The 17,699-nt window shown below is 43.7% G+C and overlaps 1 protein-coding gene across 3 annotated transcripts in view; it reads left to right on the top strand.

The window, feature by feature from the left end:
- ADTRP (androgen-dependent TFPI-regulating protein) overlaps nucleotides 1–17,699 on the top strand; it is a 67,234-nt gene that overhangs the window by 13,928 nt on the left and 35,607 nt on the right. For all 3 annotated transcript variants that reach the window (XM_010835876.1, XM_010835874.1, XM_010835875.1), the window contains one exon: nucleotides 796–897. In XM_010835876.1, coding sequence (XP_010834178.1) covers nucleotides 796–897 — 102 coding nt within the window. The remainder of the gene's footprint in view (nucleotides 1–795; nucleotides 898–17,699) is intronic.

Below are 17,699 nucleotides of genomic sequence, written 5' to 3'. Positions count from 1 at the left end.
AATCCAGCATGAAACTCTCCAAGCACTAATGAATTCTCAGATGGCAGAGCAAGTACTGGCATTCCAATCTTACTTTGCAGGACACCTTCTCCTCCACCCCCAAAAATCTTCTAAAGCCCAAGTTGCTTAACAATGGAGTTTATTCATTTTTTCTAAGAGTTAGAAATTGAGCCTTTGGAATTTAAGAAGATAGGACAATCAGAAGATTAATGTTTTGTTTTGTTTTTTTATCTCTGCATTGATTTTGTAGCATGGAAGGCAGAGACTGAAAAGATAGCCAAGGGGTACAAGAGGATGGAGATCAATCCAGAGTTCTGAGCAAGAAAGAGATCCAACTGTCAGTTAACTAGCTTGGTGGATTATCCTGGGGGCTTGTCACTTATCCTCCCCCCCAACCCCGACCCCGTCTCCCTGCTCCCCTGGCCACGCCTACCTAGAGAGTGGGCAAGCCGTAAGGCTTAGCCACTCCATTTGGCTGCTTTCAACCTCCTGGGGAAGCTTAGAGAAGAGAAAAGTCATTGGTTAAAATGAAATGACTTAACGATCTGCAAATTCTGTTTCTCTACATCCTCTTTGCCTGCCACAATGACAACTGATTCCTAACTCTCTCAAGTCCCCAGAGACTGAGCGTTGTAATTCTGTGATTAATAATTTTTTCCTTCATTTAATAATTCTATATAAGAATGTATCTTTAAAACTGGTATCTATTTTTATTTTGCTATGTTTCTCAACTATCTTAGGAAGCGCTGATTGAAAATAAACCTAATGGTGTTATTTTTCTGTTCTATTTTGCAGTTTGTATTTCTGTCATTCTGGATTCTCTTTCTCTATGATAGAGAACTCGTTTACCCTAAGGCCCTAGATAACATCTTTCCAGTGTGGCTGAATCATGGAATGGTGAGTAAAAGGAAAATTTAGTGAATCCTGAAAAGCAGTAGACTCTGTTCTGAGAACTCCAAGTGCCTTATTTATGTTTCCAAGCTTCTCCTCAAGCCCCGGCATCCCACTCACTCCTCCCGCTTCACCCTGTCACTGTTTATTTAAAGAGCACATAGAACATGAAATGAACAAAAAGTGGTGCTGTAGTCAGAATCACTGAGAGCAGATGGGATGTCCAGGCAAAACTCTTGCCAAGTTGCTTATGAAGTCATCGAAAAGACATGAAACCAAACGGACAGGCAACTTCTTGGAGGTTCCAGTCCTGAAAGAGAAGCACCTTCAGCAAATATTAATAACGTGTAATGAGATTCCTACCTGGGAATTGAATCAAGCAAGCTTTAAAATTAATCCATCCTGAATGTTAACTAGACTTACCGTGGTAAACATTTTGCCGTACATACGAACATCAGATCATTACGTTGTACTCCTGAAAGTAATATGTAATTCCTGTCGATTATACTTAAACACCTCCCCCACCAAACCACCCAAGTGTTCAAAGCATATGTCACAGCTCAGAAGTAATTTCTTAGTCAATACCTGATCAGGAACATTTATCACAAAGTGTTCTGCATAATTCTGTTTCCCATTTGATTTTTTTAGTCATGCATTTATTTTTGAGGAACTGAAGAGTAAACAGGACCTGTTCTGAGTTATTCAGGTCACAGTATCTGGATGCCCCTGACAGTGGCCTGGACAAGCAGAGCTGGAGCAGGACTGCCCAGGTCTGGGATGAAGGAGGAGGTCTGAGTCATGGGCACAAAGCAATCGTTCAGAGTGTTTGCTCCACTTCTCAATATTTACAAAATGTATTTCCACGTTAGTCAGGTGTTCAGAAGGAGGTCCGAGAGTCTGTGAAGCAAATGACGTTTAAAAACCTCCGGGAAATCACAAGGGAGTTGCGTGTCCAGGCAAAAGGAGAAGGGGTCAGCAGAGGAGGAGATGGTTAGATAGCATTACTGACTCAATGGCCAAGAACTTGAGCAAACTCTGGAAGACCGTGGAGGACAAAGGCACCCGGCATGCTGAGACCACGGGGCCACAAGGACCCAGACTTGACTGAGCAACTGAACAACAGAGTGTGTCAAGGCTCCTCGGGTTCACGACTTTCTTGCACCCTCAACTTTTCCACTGTCCAAAACGTACACGATTAGCAGTTTGGAAAAGCGGCTCCGTCCACTAACTCTGCTCTGCCACACGGCCTGCCCCTTAGGAAAAAAACATACTTTCACTTGAAATATGTTCTCAGTGAGATACTAATTATTAACTAAGGTATACAATTCCAATCGCATTTAGAGTTCAGGACCAAATGTATTAAATAAATCCCAGTGCTCAGAGACCCCTCCTACAACCTTCTCTGTGTCAGATCACCTCCTCACCGTCCCAGCTTCCCATGAGCATTAATCTGAAACACTTACATAGGGAATATTCTGAATATTTGATGGCACTTACACTGTTAAACGGGCTTCCCAGGTGACTCAGTGGTAAAGAATCAGCCTGCCAATCTGGGAGACACAGGAGACGTGGGTTCAGCCCCTGGGTCAGGAAGATCTCCTGGAGGAGAAAATGGCAACCCACTCCAGTACCTGGAAAAATCCCATGGACAGAGGAGCCTGGGGGGCTACAATCCAGAGGGTCGAAAAGAGCAGGACATGACCGAGACTGCACTCACAGACACACACACACACTGTGTTAAGCCTTTTCCTCAAATAGGAGCCCATTTAATTCACACAACTTTCTTTAAATAACAACTATAATCCTGACTTTTTTTTCCAAATTTAAAAAACACTCAGAAAATTTAAGTGATTTACCTGGGGCCACTGAACTCATAAGTGGGACAGTATTTAAATCCAAGGCTGATTCACTCTTCGTCACCTTATATTACAGTAAGTGCAGAACTTTTGGTTTGATCTGGTTTCATAATTCACCAGGCAATCAAAAAAGATGTCACTTTGCTGATTAACATAGCAAAGTGAGAATTCTCACTTAAAAAAATCCAAAACCCCCATCTGCCTGCTAATAAGCCAAAGCACTACTTAAGAAAATGAAGCTATTTGAGACAACTGACTGAGCTAGACGTTACTGAAATAAAAAGGCAGAGTATTGAAAGTGTCTTTCATCTGGAGCCAAATACATACATCAAATAAATACCTTTTCGAGGTTTTGTTAACCCAGCTAGTAGTTTTCTTACATCTATTTCAAGCTTCCTACCTCTTTGGGGTACCATTTTCCCTCATGGAAGTAAAGTTAGGTTTCTTCCAAATAGTTGTGATGGTGATGCCCAGCACTTGTGAGCTTGCTAAACAGCCATATGGATTTTTGGTACTTTTGGAAGCAGACAGCTTGATAATGTACATCCTATCCATCAGTTAATTAGCCAGGCAGATACTATACAACAGAGATCACAAAATAGTTGCGTACCTTCACAATTGGGGGTTTCTTTTGACCCTGCTCCTTGACTTTTGGCCAATCAGGTAACCCGAATCCTTTAACGTGAAAGGTTAAAAAAGGTGGGATGAGAGTGAAAAAGAGAGCAAAAAAGGCAACCTGCCCTGTGTCAGACACAGACTCTTCTGTGATTTTGTTAATTTAATTGGAGAACCTCTCAAGAGAACGATTTCTGGTGACAATGTTGGTGTCAGCAAAACCAGCATTGGGTACACCCAGTGGGATCATCCCCAAACTTCCAGGCTCCTTTTCATGTCTGACCCACATCCAGTGTGCTCACGACTGCCTCTCATCCCTCTCCCCCAGCCTGCCACCCTTACTCTGGACATTTTCTGTCCTCAGCATTAAAGTCTCCTGGTCTGTGGCCTCAAGGAATGCTCTCTGTTAATTTTCTAAATACTGGTACAAAAGAATACAGAAATGACTGTTACTGGGTTAATTTGTCAACACTTCCTACATTGTAACAGTGTCCTCGTGTGACAACTCAAATGAGTAAATAAAAATACCCAGAAACCACCACTGTGGTGGCCAAAGTGATGATGGGTAGTCAAACCGGCATTGATCTAGTTGTCTCCACGTGAGGCTGGGCCTGGCCTTAAAAGGAACCGGTATTGTTCCTTTTTTTCTTTCCACACTATAAGAATTTCTTCTGTATAAATCCAGTGTTATGCTTTTCTGAAAGGGCCTTTCATTTCACAACAGCATTTGCGTTTGCTATTCCTTAGCTTTGGAATATCCTTCGTGTTGTCATTTGCGTTGCTGCCCTGGGATTATTGATATTTGTGCAGTCCTTCGTAGTTTGTAAGGTGCTTATCTACACATGCTCAATAATCGGGTGGTATTTTCAAATGCAGAGGGCCTCTGCGGGGGTGGGTGGGGTTCTCTGATATTTTCACCTTTCATTTGGAGAAACCTGAATGATGTAGGTTGATTTCCAGAGAAATAAGTTCCCCAGACACCCCAGGTTAGGATCTAACTGTTTCCTCAGTTACTGAGTCCTCCTCCTGCTGTTTAAATCTGTCTTTTCTGGTTCTATCTTTAGTAGTCTTTTAGATAATGCCTGAGGAGTTAATGTTTTCCTGGCAAAACCTGGTGGAATACTTTGTCGTTTCTTTCCCTTCTTTCATGAAGACTGGAGAATGCTTAGCAATAAAACAGTCAGGTTGATCTACTTTAAATAAGGCAGCCTGACCGTGGTGGATGTAGGCATTTAACCGATGTTACTGTTTGGTTTGAATATACAGCAAGGATAGAAAAATGTCAATTAAAGGTGATGATCAGCTTTGAACGGTCTGACTGCAATGGCAAGTCTATTATGAACTAGAGGGGTTAGACTGGAAGGAGACCAAAGACTTGAAACATAAAGGTTTTAGAACTACACTGTGTCAAAGGGGAGAGTGGTATTTCTTCATTTGACAAATATTATGTCACTGTAAGATGATCACTGGATTTGCAGTAGTGATCTCTGGTGACTTGCAGGAGAGAAGTTTGATCAAGGGACCCAAGGAGAGCCTTGGTAGTGCTGTATGTATTCGATTCCTGCTGCTGCTGTAACAAACTAACACAAACTTAATGACTTAAAACAGTACAAATTATTATTTTGCAGTTCTAGAGGTCAGAAGTTCAAGGGGTTTCCCTCGTAGCTCAGTTGGTAAAGAATCTGCCTGCAATGCAGGATACCTGGGTTTGATTTCTGGGTGGAAAAGATCCCCTGGAGAAGGGAATGGCCACCCATTCCAGTACTTTTGCCTGGAAAATCCCATGGACAGGGGAGCCTGGCAGGCTACAGTCCATGGGATCGCAAGAGTTGGATATGACTTAGCGACTAAACCACATGTTCAAAACGGGTCTTAAATGGGCTAAACTCAAGGTGTCAGAGCACCGCTCCTCCTGGCAGCTCTAGAGCAGAGTCTGTTTCCACGCCTTGCCCATCGACAGTCTGCCTGCATTCCTCGGTCCATGGTCTCCTCCTCCTTCACATCTGTTGCACCATTAAATTCTTAAATCTTCTCTGAACATTTTGTACTCTAGACCAAGTCCACGTTAGAAAAAAAAAGCTGTGACTGTCAACAATGACCAGAGAAGGGTGTTGGGAAATAACTTGTCATGTGACTCTGCAGAGGGAAGAGCGGCTCTAGCTAAGCCAATGACTGGATGTGTCAATGCTGTAACCACAGGAAAGATCCTTTTTCACAGCCCTGCCCTAAAGCTCCTGGGCAAGAATGAAACTAGAATCATTCATCACACCTTGATATTTACTTTGGTATTTTTTTCAGGTTTAATCACTACAGTGTTATTTATAAATTGTCCTCTGGCTTTAAAATACCTTATTCTTTCCATTCATCTCCTAATCTAAAGTAGATTAGGCTCTCCAATGGGACTAGAGAAACACTGAGAAGTTAAATGAATCCTTAAAACTCAGCAGTGAAATCAGAAGCTAAGCTGGGATTAGAAGGCAGAGTGAGTTGAGTAAGGACAATAAAGCCATCTTGCCCCTCAGGAAGTCTTAAGGTAAACAGAGGAGATTCTGATAATGAACTTCCAAAGGATTACCAGTCCACTTAGAGTTTTATATAACTAGAACCAATCAATCACAGTGCCTGCTTTCTTCATCACTTGAGAGCAGGAACCAGAATGGTGAAAGTATATCTTTTTTTTTTTAATCCCAATTCAGAGAACTTCCAATGTGTGCTAAAGAGTAGCTTTCTTTAATAATTCTATTATCCAGTGATACTCTATCAAGGGGCTGCCTTTTAAATAGAAGAACACCAGTAGAAAATACATCCCAATTTCAAAATCAAGGTCAAAGATTTTTAATGACCAAAAATTATACATGTCTTCTAAGAAGTTACTGGGAATTTGAATAAGTGAAATCATTTGGTGCCCTTGAGGGTTTGCTAGCAGTTGTCCCCTCCTGTGTGATGTAATTAATCCCCACTTCCATGGGAACCATGTGCAATACCACCAAGAGGATGCTAGAGAATAACCAGGATGGAGAAACTCACAACAGAAGATCCTAAACCTCCCTGAAATTCCAAGACAGATAAATAGAATCTAAGTAGGTTCAGTTCAGTTCAGTTCAGTCACTCAGTCATTTTCGACTCTTTGCGACCCCATGGACTGCAGCATGCCAGGCTTCCCTGCCCATCACCAACTCCCAGAGCTTACTCAAACTCATGTCCATCGAGTTGGTGATGCCATTCAACCATCTCATCCTCTGTCATCCCCTTCTCCTCCTGCCCCCAATCCCCCCCAGCATCAGGGTCTTTTCAAACGAGTCAGTTCTTTGCATCAGGTGGCCAAAGTACTGGAGTTTCAGCTTCAGCATCAGCCCTTCCAATGAATATTCAGGAGTGATTTCCTTTAGGATGGACTGCTTGGATCTCCTTACTGTCCAAGGGACTCTCAAGAGTCTTGTCCAATACCACAGTCCAAAAGCATCAATTCTTCAGTACTCAGCTTTCTTTATAGTCCAACTCTCAGATCCATACATGACTACTAGCAAAACTAAAGCTTTGACTAGACAGACCTAAGTAGGTAGGGGAGCATTAAAGTCCCATGATCTCAGAACAGAAGTGAAAATGCCCACAAGCAGCCTGGTAGAAAGTGGGAAAGCCTTCTCTGATAGATCTGAATGGACATCCCCTTCCTAATTAGGGAGCCAGCACAGAAAAGCCCCTTCATGCTTCTAGCTGCTTCGTTACCCGGCAGCAGACACTGAGAGCTGCAGAGTCCTGCCCTTGAACAGGGAGCTGCTGACAGACTCAACCAGCACCCACATCTCTTTCCCTGGTCTCTTTATCTTCTCTGCCTACAGAGCAATCACTCATGCCTAACTGGGAATTGAGCCTCTCCAAGTCCTCTAATCTTACTCTCACCTCCAGGGCTTTGGGTTACCAACCAGGAGATGATTTCTATGAGCTTCCTTGGTGACTCAGTGGTAAAGAACTAACCTGCCAGTGCAGGAGGTGCTGATTCCATCCCTGGGTCAGGAAGGTCCCCTGGAGGAGGAAATGGCAACCCACTGCAGTATTCTTGCCCGGGAAATCCCATGAACAGAGAAGCCTGGTGGGCTGCAGTCCATGGGGTTGCAAAATGTCACACAGGACTTAGCAACTAAACCACCACAACAACAAGATTTCTATAGAGAATTATCTAGTCTATTTGATGGTGATTCCACTTGCCCACATATTATACATCCATCGCATGGTTTCCTAGCTCTCACATGCTTATATTCAAAGTTTTGAATTCCCAGCCCTGCCCTCTGTCCCTCCCAACCCAGTGGGCACATTCATTTATATATAGGTACTTGCTTGCCAGGTGCTTCCTAAATCTCAACAGCTCTTCCAACCCACCGTAACTTACCAGCTTCAGCCCTTTTCTATCACCTTCATGTACTCATTAGACTCATGCATTTTCTCTTAAAGTTTATATTTAGAACAAAGCTGAAGAGGAGTGAGAACATGGAGATGAGAATGAACTCTTTCTCTAGGGACCTAGGGAGTTTGTGAGTGTTGAGCCACGTGAGACGGGGTGACTGCCAGAGCCTATGGGAGTATGAGCAAAAGATTTGCTCAAAGAGAAGATCCTGCTCTTAAGCTCAGTGATTCTACACTGAGTGCTGAATGTATATGCACCGTCTTTTAATACTGGTCTGACAGCCAAAATGGCCCAGATGCCGTTAAAGAGCATCTCCATTATTATGAAAATCTGTAGGCAGGTCGTGCCCACTCCCCCTAGTCACTCAACGAATCAGCTATCTAATTATGAATGTTTAATAACAGAATAAAAACCTGACGTTAGAAACAAGGCTGCCGATCAGGAGCAAGAGGGCATGGCCATTGATTACTTGAAAATACCATTTTTGCTATTGTTTTAGGACATGTGACTAACAGACAATAATGTAGTGATATTTCCCTTTTTAGCCAATTCGTGCTTGACATTCTTTAGCAGCAGTGATTGGCAGAGATACTAAAATACTTAACCTATCAAACAGTATTTAATAAAAGTCTTTTGTCTCCAATCAACCTAGGGAGTTTAGTTTAAGGCTTATATGTGGGAACATTTTTAATTAATATGCATACTTTTTCTGACATATTTTAAAATACTTTGCAAACCTAATCATGTCAGAGTTAGTGGCATTAAAATATCACAGTGATCACAGAAATTGTAAGCTTAGCAAAAAAGGTGCTTAAGAAATATTTGTTGAATGATATTTGACAACTGGAATATTAAGCTGCCTATCCAATGGGAATGACACTTAATATCTTTTGAGACAGTGACTTTTAGAGCATGGTATATATAGTCTAAGACAACTCCAGGTGCAGATCAGCAGGAAATGTGCCATCTGGTGAACCAAACTCTATCTTCACAAAAGCCCTTTCACATCTGTTAAGGTTCTTCTTGGGCTAAAAAGTTTGAAGGGATAAATATTAGGAAGAAAGGTGCTGACCCTTGATCCCTAAACCTCAGTTGGGGATGAGTGGAAGCAAAATGTCTTGGCTCTGGGTCTCAGTTGCAGAAATGGTTGATCTCAGATCAACAAGTTTTCTACACGTTAAAGTTTGATTTAATGTAAAGATTTTACTTAGGTACCAGAAAATCTCAGTTCTAGCCCCATTTCTGGGATTGTCTTGCTGTGTGGTGTTTGGGAAAGCTAATAGACTTACATTGGGTATTAATTCCTTAAAATAGGTGTGTTTACTCTTCTTAATTCTCCCTGATGCTATTGTTGTTCAGTTGCTAAGTTGTGTCCAGCTCTTTGTGACCCCATGGACTGCAGCATGCCAGGTTTCCCTGTCCTTTACTATCTCCCAGAGTTTGCTCAAACTCATGTTCATTGAGTTGGTGATGCCATCCAACCATCTCATTCTCTGTCATCCCCTTCTGCTCTTGCCCTCAATCTTTTCCAGCATTAGGGTCTTTTCCAATGTGTCAGCTCTTCAAATCAAGTGGCCAAAGTATTGGAGTTTCAGCTTCAGCATCAGTCCTTCCAAGGAATATTCAGGGTTCATTTCCTTTAGGATGGACTGGTTTGATCTCTTTGCTGTCCAAGGGACTCTCAAGAGTCTTCTCCAGCATCATAGTTTGAAAGCATCAATTCTTCAGCACGTAGTTTTCTTTATGGTCCTACTCTCACATCCGTACATGATTAATGGAAAAACCATAGCTTTGTTGACAAAGGTGATGCTATTAGGAGCAAATAAAATAATATGTGTGCAACATAAATGCTATCAGGGATATGTATCAACCTACGTCAAACTGTTGTGAACTTGGAATCATCGTCACCCCTTATCCATCCTCCTCTGTGTAGCAAGGGGTAAGCTTGGAACCACACGCCAGCTCCTAGAATCTCTTTCTCCATATGGTTCCAGGTAAAAACAATGTGCCAATGAGAGGCACACCCGTGAGATGTAAAAGTGGAGATGTAAAGTAAGGAAGCCATTTTTATCTAATGTTCGTTGAAAACAGTTGTGCAGACGTGAGATTAGCATCAGCTCCTGGACAGGCACCCAGGAATCACAGGCTTTTATCCTCAGCGGCTAAGTTCAAGGGAGGCAGTGCCCAGAGACTGCTGAGATTTGCTGCAGCTTCTTGGCCAGCTCCCTTGATCGTTCTCTTGTAGTGGAAGTCTCTGTGACTTTCATTGCTTTCCCTTTTCCAATAACTGCCAATGCCTCTAAAACCTTCATGCTTGAAAACCCTCAACGGGCTCCCCTGTTCTTGGGGGATCCTGACTGATAATGAGAGTGAATTCCTGCATCTTTCCAAATCATGCCCTCAATCCTTAACAAGAGGAGAGAGTCATTCATCCAAAGGAAACAAGGTCCTGAGTGATGGCAGTTTCTGGCTACAGAGAGCAAGAGTAGCTTGAAGCAAACACACACACACACACACACACACACACACACACACTTTACAAGACATCTCAAATGTCAAACAAAATATTTTAAAAATATTAGTAAACATTTGACTTACAAGAAAATAATGGAAATTCTCCAAAGCTAAAATAAAATAGAAGAGGAGCTAAGGAAGAGTGATGTGCAGGCAATATTTGAAGAGAGAATCACTCATTATTTCTTGGAATTTATGAGAAACTAATCCTCAGATTCAAAAAGTGCAATTAAATATAAGACATACACAGGACACAGAGCATCCATGTCTTGTATGACATCACAGACACCTTAGACAAAAAGATCCTAGAAGTAGCCAGACTAATAAAGTGCATCTTCCCAAAAGAGAACATTGCTACACTGATAGCTGATTTCTCAGTATCAACAAAGAAGCCAGAAGAGGTGGGATCACAGCTTCAAATATCGAAGAAAAAAATGGCCAACCTATTTCCTCACTGAAAGTGTCTTCTGAAACAGGGACAAAGTAAAGACGTGTTTAGACACATCAAAACAGACTTTATCACCTGCAGACCTACATTAGTGGAAAATGCTAAAGGTTATGCTGCAGGAAGATGGAAAATGGCCTCCAGTGGGAAGTATGAGATACCAAAAGTGATGACAAGTAACATGTTCAGTTTATGGTGATTTTAAAAAGAATGAACTAAAATCCTGGATGAAAATAGGGTAAGTTGAGAGAGAGCTGATTAGAATTAAGTTATACCCCTCCTCGATTGCTGGTGGGGAGGGCTAGAAATAATGATTTATATTAGCCATTACCACATTAAATAAGCATGTTTTAATGTCTAGAATGGGCTTACCTGGAGGTTCAGAAGGTAAAACAATCTGCCTGCAACGCAGGAGACCCAGGTTTGATCCCTGAGTCCGGAAGGTCCCTTGAAGAAGGGAATGTCTACCCACTCCAGTATTCTTGCCTGGAGAATCCCAGGGACAGAGGAGCCAGGTGGGCTATAGTCCATGGGGTCACAAAGAGTCGGACACAATTGAGTGCCTAACACTTTCACTACACTAATGTCTAGATTCGTTCAGTTCAGTTCAGTCCCTCAGTCGTGTCCGACTCTTTGTGACCCCATGAATCGCAGCACGCCAGGCCTCCCTGTCCATCACCAACTCCCGGAGTTCACTCAGACTCATGTCCATGGAGTCAGTGATGCCATCCAGCCTCTCATCCTCTGTCGTCCACTTCTCCTCCTGCCCCCAATCCCCCCCAGCATCAGGGTCTTTTCCAATGAGTTGGTTCTTCGCATGAGGTAGCCAAAGTACTGGAGTTTCAGCTTCAGCATCAGTCCTTCCAATGAACACCCAAGACTGATCTCCTTTAGGATGGACTGGTTGGATCTCGTTGAAGTCCAAGGGACTCTCAAGAGTCTTCTCCAACACCACAGTTCAAAAGCATCAATTCTTTGGCTCTCAGCTTTCTTCACAGTCCAACTCTCACATCTATACATGACCACTGGAAAAACCATAGCCTTGACTAGACAGACCTTTGTTGGCAAAGTAATGTCTCTGCTTTTGAATATGCTATCTAGGTTGGTTATAACTTTCCTTCCAAGGAGTAAGCATCTTTTAGCCACATAGAAATGGAGTGTATGAATTCTACATCAGTAGAAAGGGAAAAAATGAATAGGAAAAAAAACTGATGAAAATTCAAATCCATAGTGAGAGGCTACTCTAAGATGTGGAGACAAGCATGGGAACAGGACCCAGTGTAAAGTAGATTCAAAGAAAGACCTGTTCTGCAGGATTAAATTCCCGTAACTGATCTATTTCAGTTAATAATGGAGTCAGATATGCTGGGGGGTGGGGATGGGTGCAGTGGCATTATGGGAAGGTCAGAATATATTTGAAAGGGAAACACAGTTTCTGCAGTACTCATTTTAAAGGGATCGACAGAAGCCAAGAAGGAAAGAACGATTAAATCACCCTCTTTGTTCATCCATTTATTAGGGACAAGAGCCCCATTCCCTCAGGTTATTCCACAGGCTGCTATTTAATAATACTAAATTGTGATTATAGATGAATTTGGTGGTATGTTCTCCTTTCTACTTCTGGCGACTGTCCCTGGAGAGGAGGTCCTGAGAGTTTCCTGGCAATTAAGAAAAGGCTCTCGATCCTAAAGTGATCTCTGGAGGTGATCAAATTGCTTGCCTTTCATACTAGGCAATGTAACAATTAAGCACAAGTTTGGTTTTTTGGGGGTTTTTTTGTTTTTTTTTTTTTACTATTCTGGTACATGCTGTGTATTTGTTCATATATAATTAAAGTTTCAGGATTGGGTTTTAAAGTCCCAAGATTGCCTGATTTACCTTCCTGTTAATGTCAACAGGGGAGTTCTGCACACACATCTGCAGAATAATCTGGACCTACTAGTGAGTGGAGGGGTGAGATGCATGTCCTACTTGTTAACTGGGATTTCTCCCACTGAGAGAGCTAACTGGAAACCAAGCTCTCAGCTCTCCCCTGAAGCTGCCCAGTGCCCCCACATGGAGACTTTACCAACAGAGGCATGCGTGCGTGCTAAGTCCCATCAGTCATGTCCAACTCTGTGCGGCCTTATGGACTATAGCCCACCAGGCTCCTCTGTCTGTGGGATTCTCCAACAAGAATAGTAGAGTGGGCTGCAGTGCCCTCCTCCAGAGGAATCTTCCCAACCCAGGGATGGAACTCACGTCTCTGTGTGTCCTGCGTTGGCAGGTGGGTTCTTTACCACTAATGCCACCTGGGAAGCCCTCGGGGGCTACAAAAGAAAGAAAGTGAAAATGAAGTCGCTCAGTCATGTCCGACTCTTTGCAACCCCATGGACTGTAGCCTACCAGGCTCCTCCATCCATGGACTTTTCCAGGCAAGAATACTGGAGTGGGTTGCCATTGCCTTCTTCAGGGGATCTTCCCCACCCAGGAATCGAACCCGGGTCTCCTGCATTGCAGGCAGACTTACTGGGGGCTGTGTGGTTGGCTAATTAGGAGTCTCTTTCAGGGCAGATGCTTCTATTCCAGCCACACATACTAGAAGCAGGCGTGCCTTTCCAAACAGAGCAGCGCCCAAGAGCACTGCCCCAGACCCACACGTGTTCCGTGTACATTTTGCTCATCCCTCTTACTCTGCTCGCCAAGTGTCCCCACGCCGCCAAACCCAGGGCTCCTGCATCCACCCCATCTCACTTGCCTCTCAGCAGCATTAGGCCCACTCCACTTCTCCTTCCCTGAAACTCTGCTTTTTTTGGCTCTACTGATAGCAGACCGACTAGTTTTCCTCCTACCGCAGTCTCTGATATGCCCTCTGCCTGCCCTAAACGATGGTGTTCTTTAAGGCCAACGCGCTGGTGTCCACCTTCATTCCTCATGTAGACCTCCAAACTGATCTCCCTGCTTCCGTCCTCAACCTTCTCTGTAGAGCAACAATAAACAGGAAATCCGGTCTCTCTCCTAGTGCCTGCAATGGCTTTCCATTATACTTAGAATAAAGCTCGAACTTCTCCTGGGCCCGGCTGAATGTTCTAGACTCTGGTGGAGCCTGTCTCCCCTGACCCTGTGTTACAGCAGCTTCAGCTCTGCTTTGTCCGTGCATCTGTCAGAGCTCTTTCCCACACGAGGACCTCTGCATATGCTGTCCCCCTTCCCTGGAATGTTCTCTGTCCGCTCTTCCATGCCTTGCACTTACCATATACATCCCAGCTTAAAAACAACCTCTCCAGAATGACCTTCCTGGATTACGTTATGGAAAAGCAAGCGCCTCCCTCCACTTTCCTTCCGATGCGTAGATTCCTGTTTGTTTCTTAGCACACTTATCATGACTGGAATCTGTGTGGTTGTTTAGCTGTTTATGGAAAATCTTGCTGGTTAAACTGTAAGGTCTACAAGGCAGGGCTCATATTTGTCTACATTTAATCCCAGCACCTCGTACAGCACATGGCCTGGGGTACACATGCCATGAGATCGAACGGCTGCGCCAAAGAATGAACCAAGTTTTCCCCTGTTGCCCTGGCAGCTCCTCTGTGCCCTTGACTGACCCCAGAGTTCCTCCTCAGGTACAGAGAGAGGTGCGTGGGGCCAAAGGGCATTGAAGGCGGAGAAAAAGCCTTTAGCAGCCCTGCCTTCAGAGTCTGTGGCTGATATTATATACTTGAAACTTTGAGGTGTTCTTTTGTACAGAAAGTTAGGAGTGACGAAAATTATAGAGATTATTGGTACCTTGAAGTATCTCTGGTGTTTTAGTTGTTTTATCTGAGATATAGGACTGATTTATGCTCAAAGAGTTGACAGAGTCATAGTAATGACATATCTTTTATTAAAACAGTTGATATTTGTTCTAATTTGGACTGAACTGTGGCTCAAAAACGGTTCTGGAGAAACCATTTCCAGGCTTACACTTTCCTCTGCTATCACCATTCTCAGCTGTTATTTAGGTAACTGAGTATTCATGTAGCCAAAGAGAGTTCAAAAAAACCCCATTAAATCAAGAAGGAGGGGTGGCAAAGGCTGAACTTAAGAAGAGGGATGAAGAAATGACCATGGTGAAAAGAAAACCAGATGAAAGAAAAGCAGTCAAAGGGAAGAGGAGAAGAATCAGTTGCAAAAATAGCCTCTTTATTTATTTATTTGTTTTTTTAACTCTATGAAAGTGTGTGAAAGGTCAGTTTCCCCTTCCTCTTTCTGGCTGGGCTAGCCCTGGCTCTGAGACAGATTCTTGATAAGATCCAATCGGGGGTTCTTGTTAACGGGCAGAAGCTAGTAAGTATGGGGTGCATTAGTATATGTGAAAAGTAAGCCCAGTAATGTGGAATCCCACCAATAGAAAGAGAACAGCAACTTAGGTGGCTGCATGGAGCCTAATGTTTTAAGAATGCCACCATAATGAAGAACCTTATGTTGAGGGCAGAACAGAAAGTGAAAAAAAAAAAAAAGGAAGGCCTCATAAAGGCAAGGGAGATTTTAGCATTTCACTTCCCTTACTGAGAAGAGAGTTTACCAGTGAAAATTCAGATCTGAAAGCTATAAAAACTAAACAGAAACAAAACAAAAACCTTTGTGCTATTTTCCCCCTGAGTTTGGAAACCAGAAAATGCAAAAATCATTTCAGAGGGGCATCCTGGAGAGCTCAGCTAGCACAAACTGGTTGGGAATTAAAACTCGTGTGTTTTGAGCATCTCTCTCCAAACACATCTAGGAACTCATACAAGCCGCATTTTACTATTCCGTGGTAAGAGGGAATTTTGTGACCTTTTGAGAAACTTGTTTTGTCTTTCCTAAGAAGACCACAATAAGGAAGTCAGCCACATTTCTTGGCAATGGGACACTATTTCAGTCCCCAGGCTTGCATTCCTGGGAGTGGAGAGGGCTCTGAACAAGCGACTTGTCATCAGCTTGTCCCACACGTAGGCTCCCAAAATGTACACTTACAAACATGTCTAGATTTCCACCCACTGCTGGGGGTTTGTAGAACAGAAGGCCATGGTAACCATGGAAGCATCTTTATGTTAACCTTCTCCCAGACCCAGGGGCTCCAAGGTCCAAGTCTAACAATACTATGAAGAGGAGGTTGAAACCCAAAGATGCAGGAACCTGGACCAGAAACATGGAAGTCGGCCTAGGAGGAAGAAGGAGCAACCGGGACATGGTGGCAAGCTCCTTTCTGCCCACCACATGTTCTCAGCCCTAAAACCAGGGGCACTACACCTTTCCTTGGCATTGGACCACATCTTTTTCTCAAAATACTCTCTGCCTTTACCTTACCGTAGACTGTCTGACACTCCTTTTCAACTACTTTTGCAAGATGGACTTCTTTTGTCCATCACTTAAATCAGGGATTTTCAACTGGGATTGCTTTTGCTCTCCAGGGAACACAAGGCAATATGTGGAGACAGTTGTGATTGTCACAACCAGGTCTGGGGGGGTGGCGGGGGGCACTCCTGGCTTCTAGTGAGTTGAAGCAAGGGCCGTGTCACGCCTCCTACAAGGCAGAGTCAGCCCTCCATGCCCAGGTATTATCTCTTCAACATCAGTGGTTCAGAGACTGAGAAACCCTGGCTTTCACAGTGTTTATTTCTAGATTCCTTACCATTATTCTCACTCTCATGCATTCTTTGGGTTATCTCATCAACTACCACTAAAAAATCATCCTCCCTCTGATGGCTCACACAGCTCTATCTCCAGCTAGCTTTCTCTTTTGAGCACCAAACTTGCGTATTTACTATCCTATCCAGGCTTCTTCCATTTACTGTCCTATAAGATCCCTTTTGTTTTCACTGTTGGGCTTGTTGATGCTCAGCAAGAAAAATAATTGTTCATAACAGAAAAAGTAGTCTGTGATTATAGCTATCTGCTTTTAATAAAAGAGAATGGAGATTGACTGTTATTTTGAGAGAACAAAACGCAGCTTAGTGACTGTCTATGAGACGTTAAGATACAGACTGTCTTGACACTCCTTTTCTGGGATGCCTCGAAAGCTGTTTGGGAGAAACCCTTGAGTCTCTTAGGTGTGAAGAATTCTTACCTAGTGTGTCTTTGCGGTGAACGACAACTTGTTCTCTTTGGTTGTGGACTACAAGGGCTCAACCCAGTGCCGCCTGCTGCTACTTAATGCTGTCAAAGCCTCCACGACAGAGAACCTGCCCAGGTCTGTGTGCAACCTGTAGTGTTAGAGTCAGTGTAAGTTGAAATTCATCAGTATCTTTGTGAGTTCCAAGACCATATCTTCTGGACCTTTTAATGGCCTGGAATGCTGAAACATCTCTGCTGCTCACGAGGTGGTTGATGGATATCAGATGAGGGCACTTCCCAAGCAAACTTTTCTTTTGCTTCCAGACCCCATTCCGATCCATCTCTTTCCTTTACGGGGGAGACACAGTGAACTCATGTACCCCCCTCATACAGACTAACTTACAGGCTAACCCTCAATCAACCACTTACATACATCTGGGAAAATCCTCAGTGAGCAACCGCCGTTCTTGCCAAACAGCGGGTGAGTCCCTTTAGAGACAGTGTGGAAATGGCCCACCGCAGGATCCATCACCTGGAAAGTTTGGAACTTTGCCCCCAGTGCCTGTGCTTACCCGGGGAGGAGAGAGTCGTCGAGAGAACAGGACAGCGTCCTGAGAGACGGGGGCTCTAAAGCAAGGGCGGATTCTTGCGCTTCCCAAACTCTCTCTTTCTTGAAAAGAACAGTCTCCTTCCTCCAACTTGGAGCAGCTTTCTAGAGAGCTGCCCATCTGTCTATGTCTTAAAAACAAGTCTCCATGTGTGCTCTGTGGAGCCAGGCACAGCAGCATGGAGGAAGCATGGATTACAGATGGACAGAGAGGAGGGGTTACAAGGAGGACAGCGGACAAAGCCTGGCGAGTTTCCATCTGGCCCAGTCTCAGAACGGAGGGCCCCAGCCAGCGGGCCCCAGATTTCAAGAGTCTGC

Source organism: Bison bison, unplaced genomic scaffold (genome assembly GCF_000754665.1).
Source record: "Bison bison bison isolate TAMUID 2011002044 unplaced genomic scaffold, Bison_UMD1.0 scf7180017864053, whole genome shotgun sequence".
NCBI classification, from domain to species: Eukaryota; Metazoa; Chordata; class Mammalia; order Artiodactyla; family Bovidae; genus Bison; species Bison bison.
This window is presented reverse-complemented; position numbering and strand designations above follow the sequence as displayed.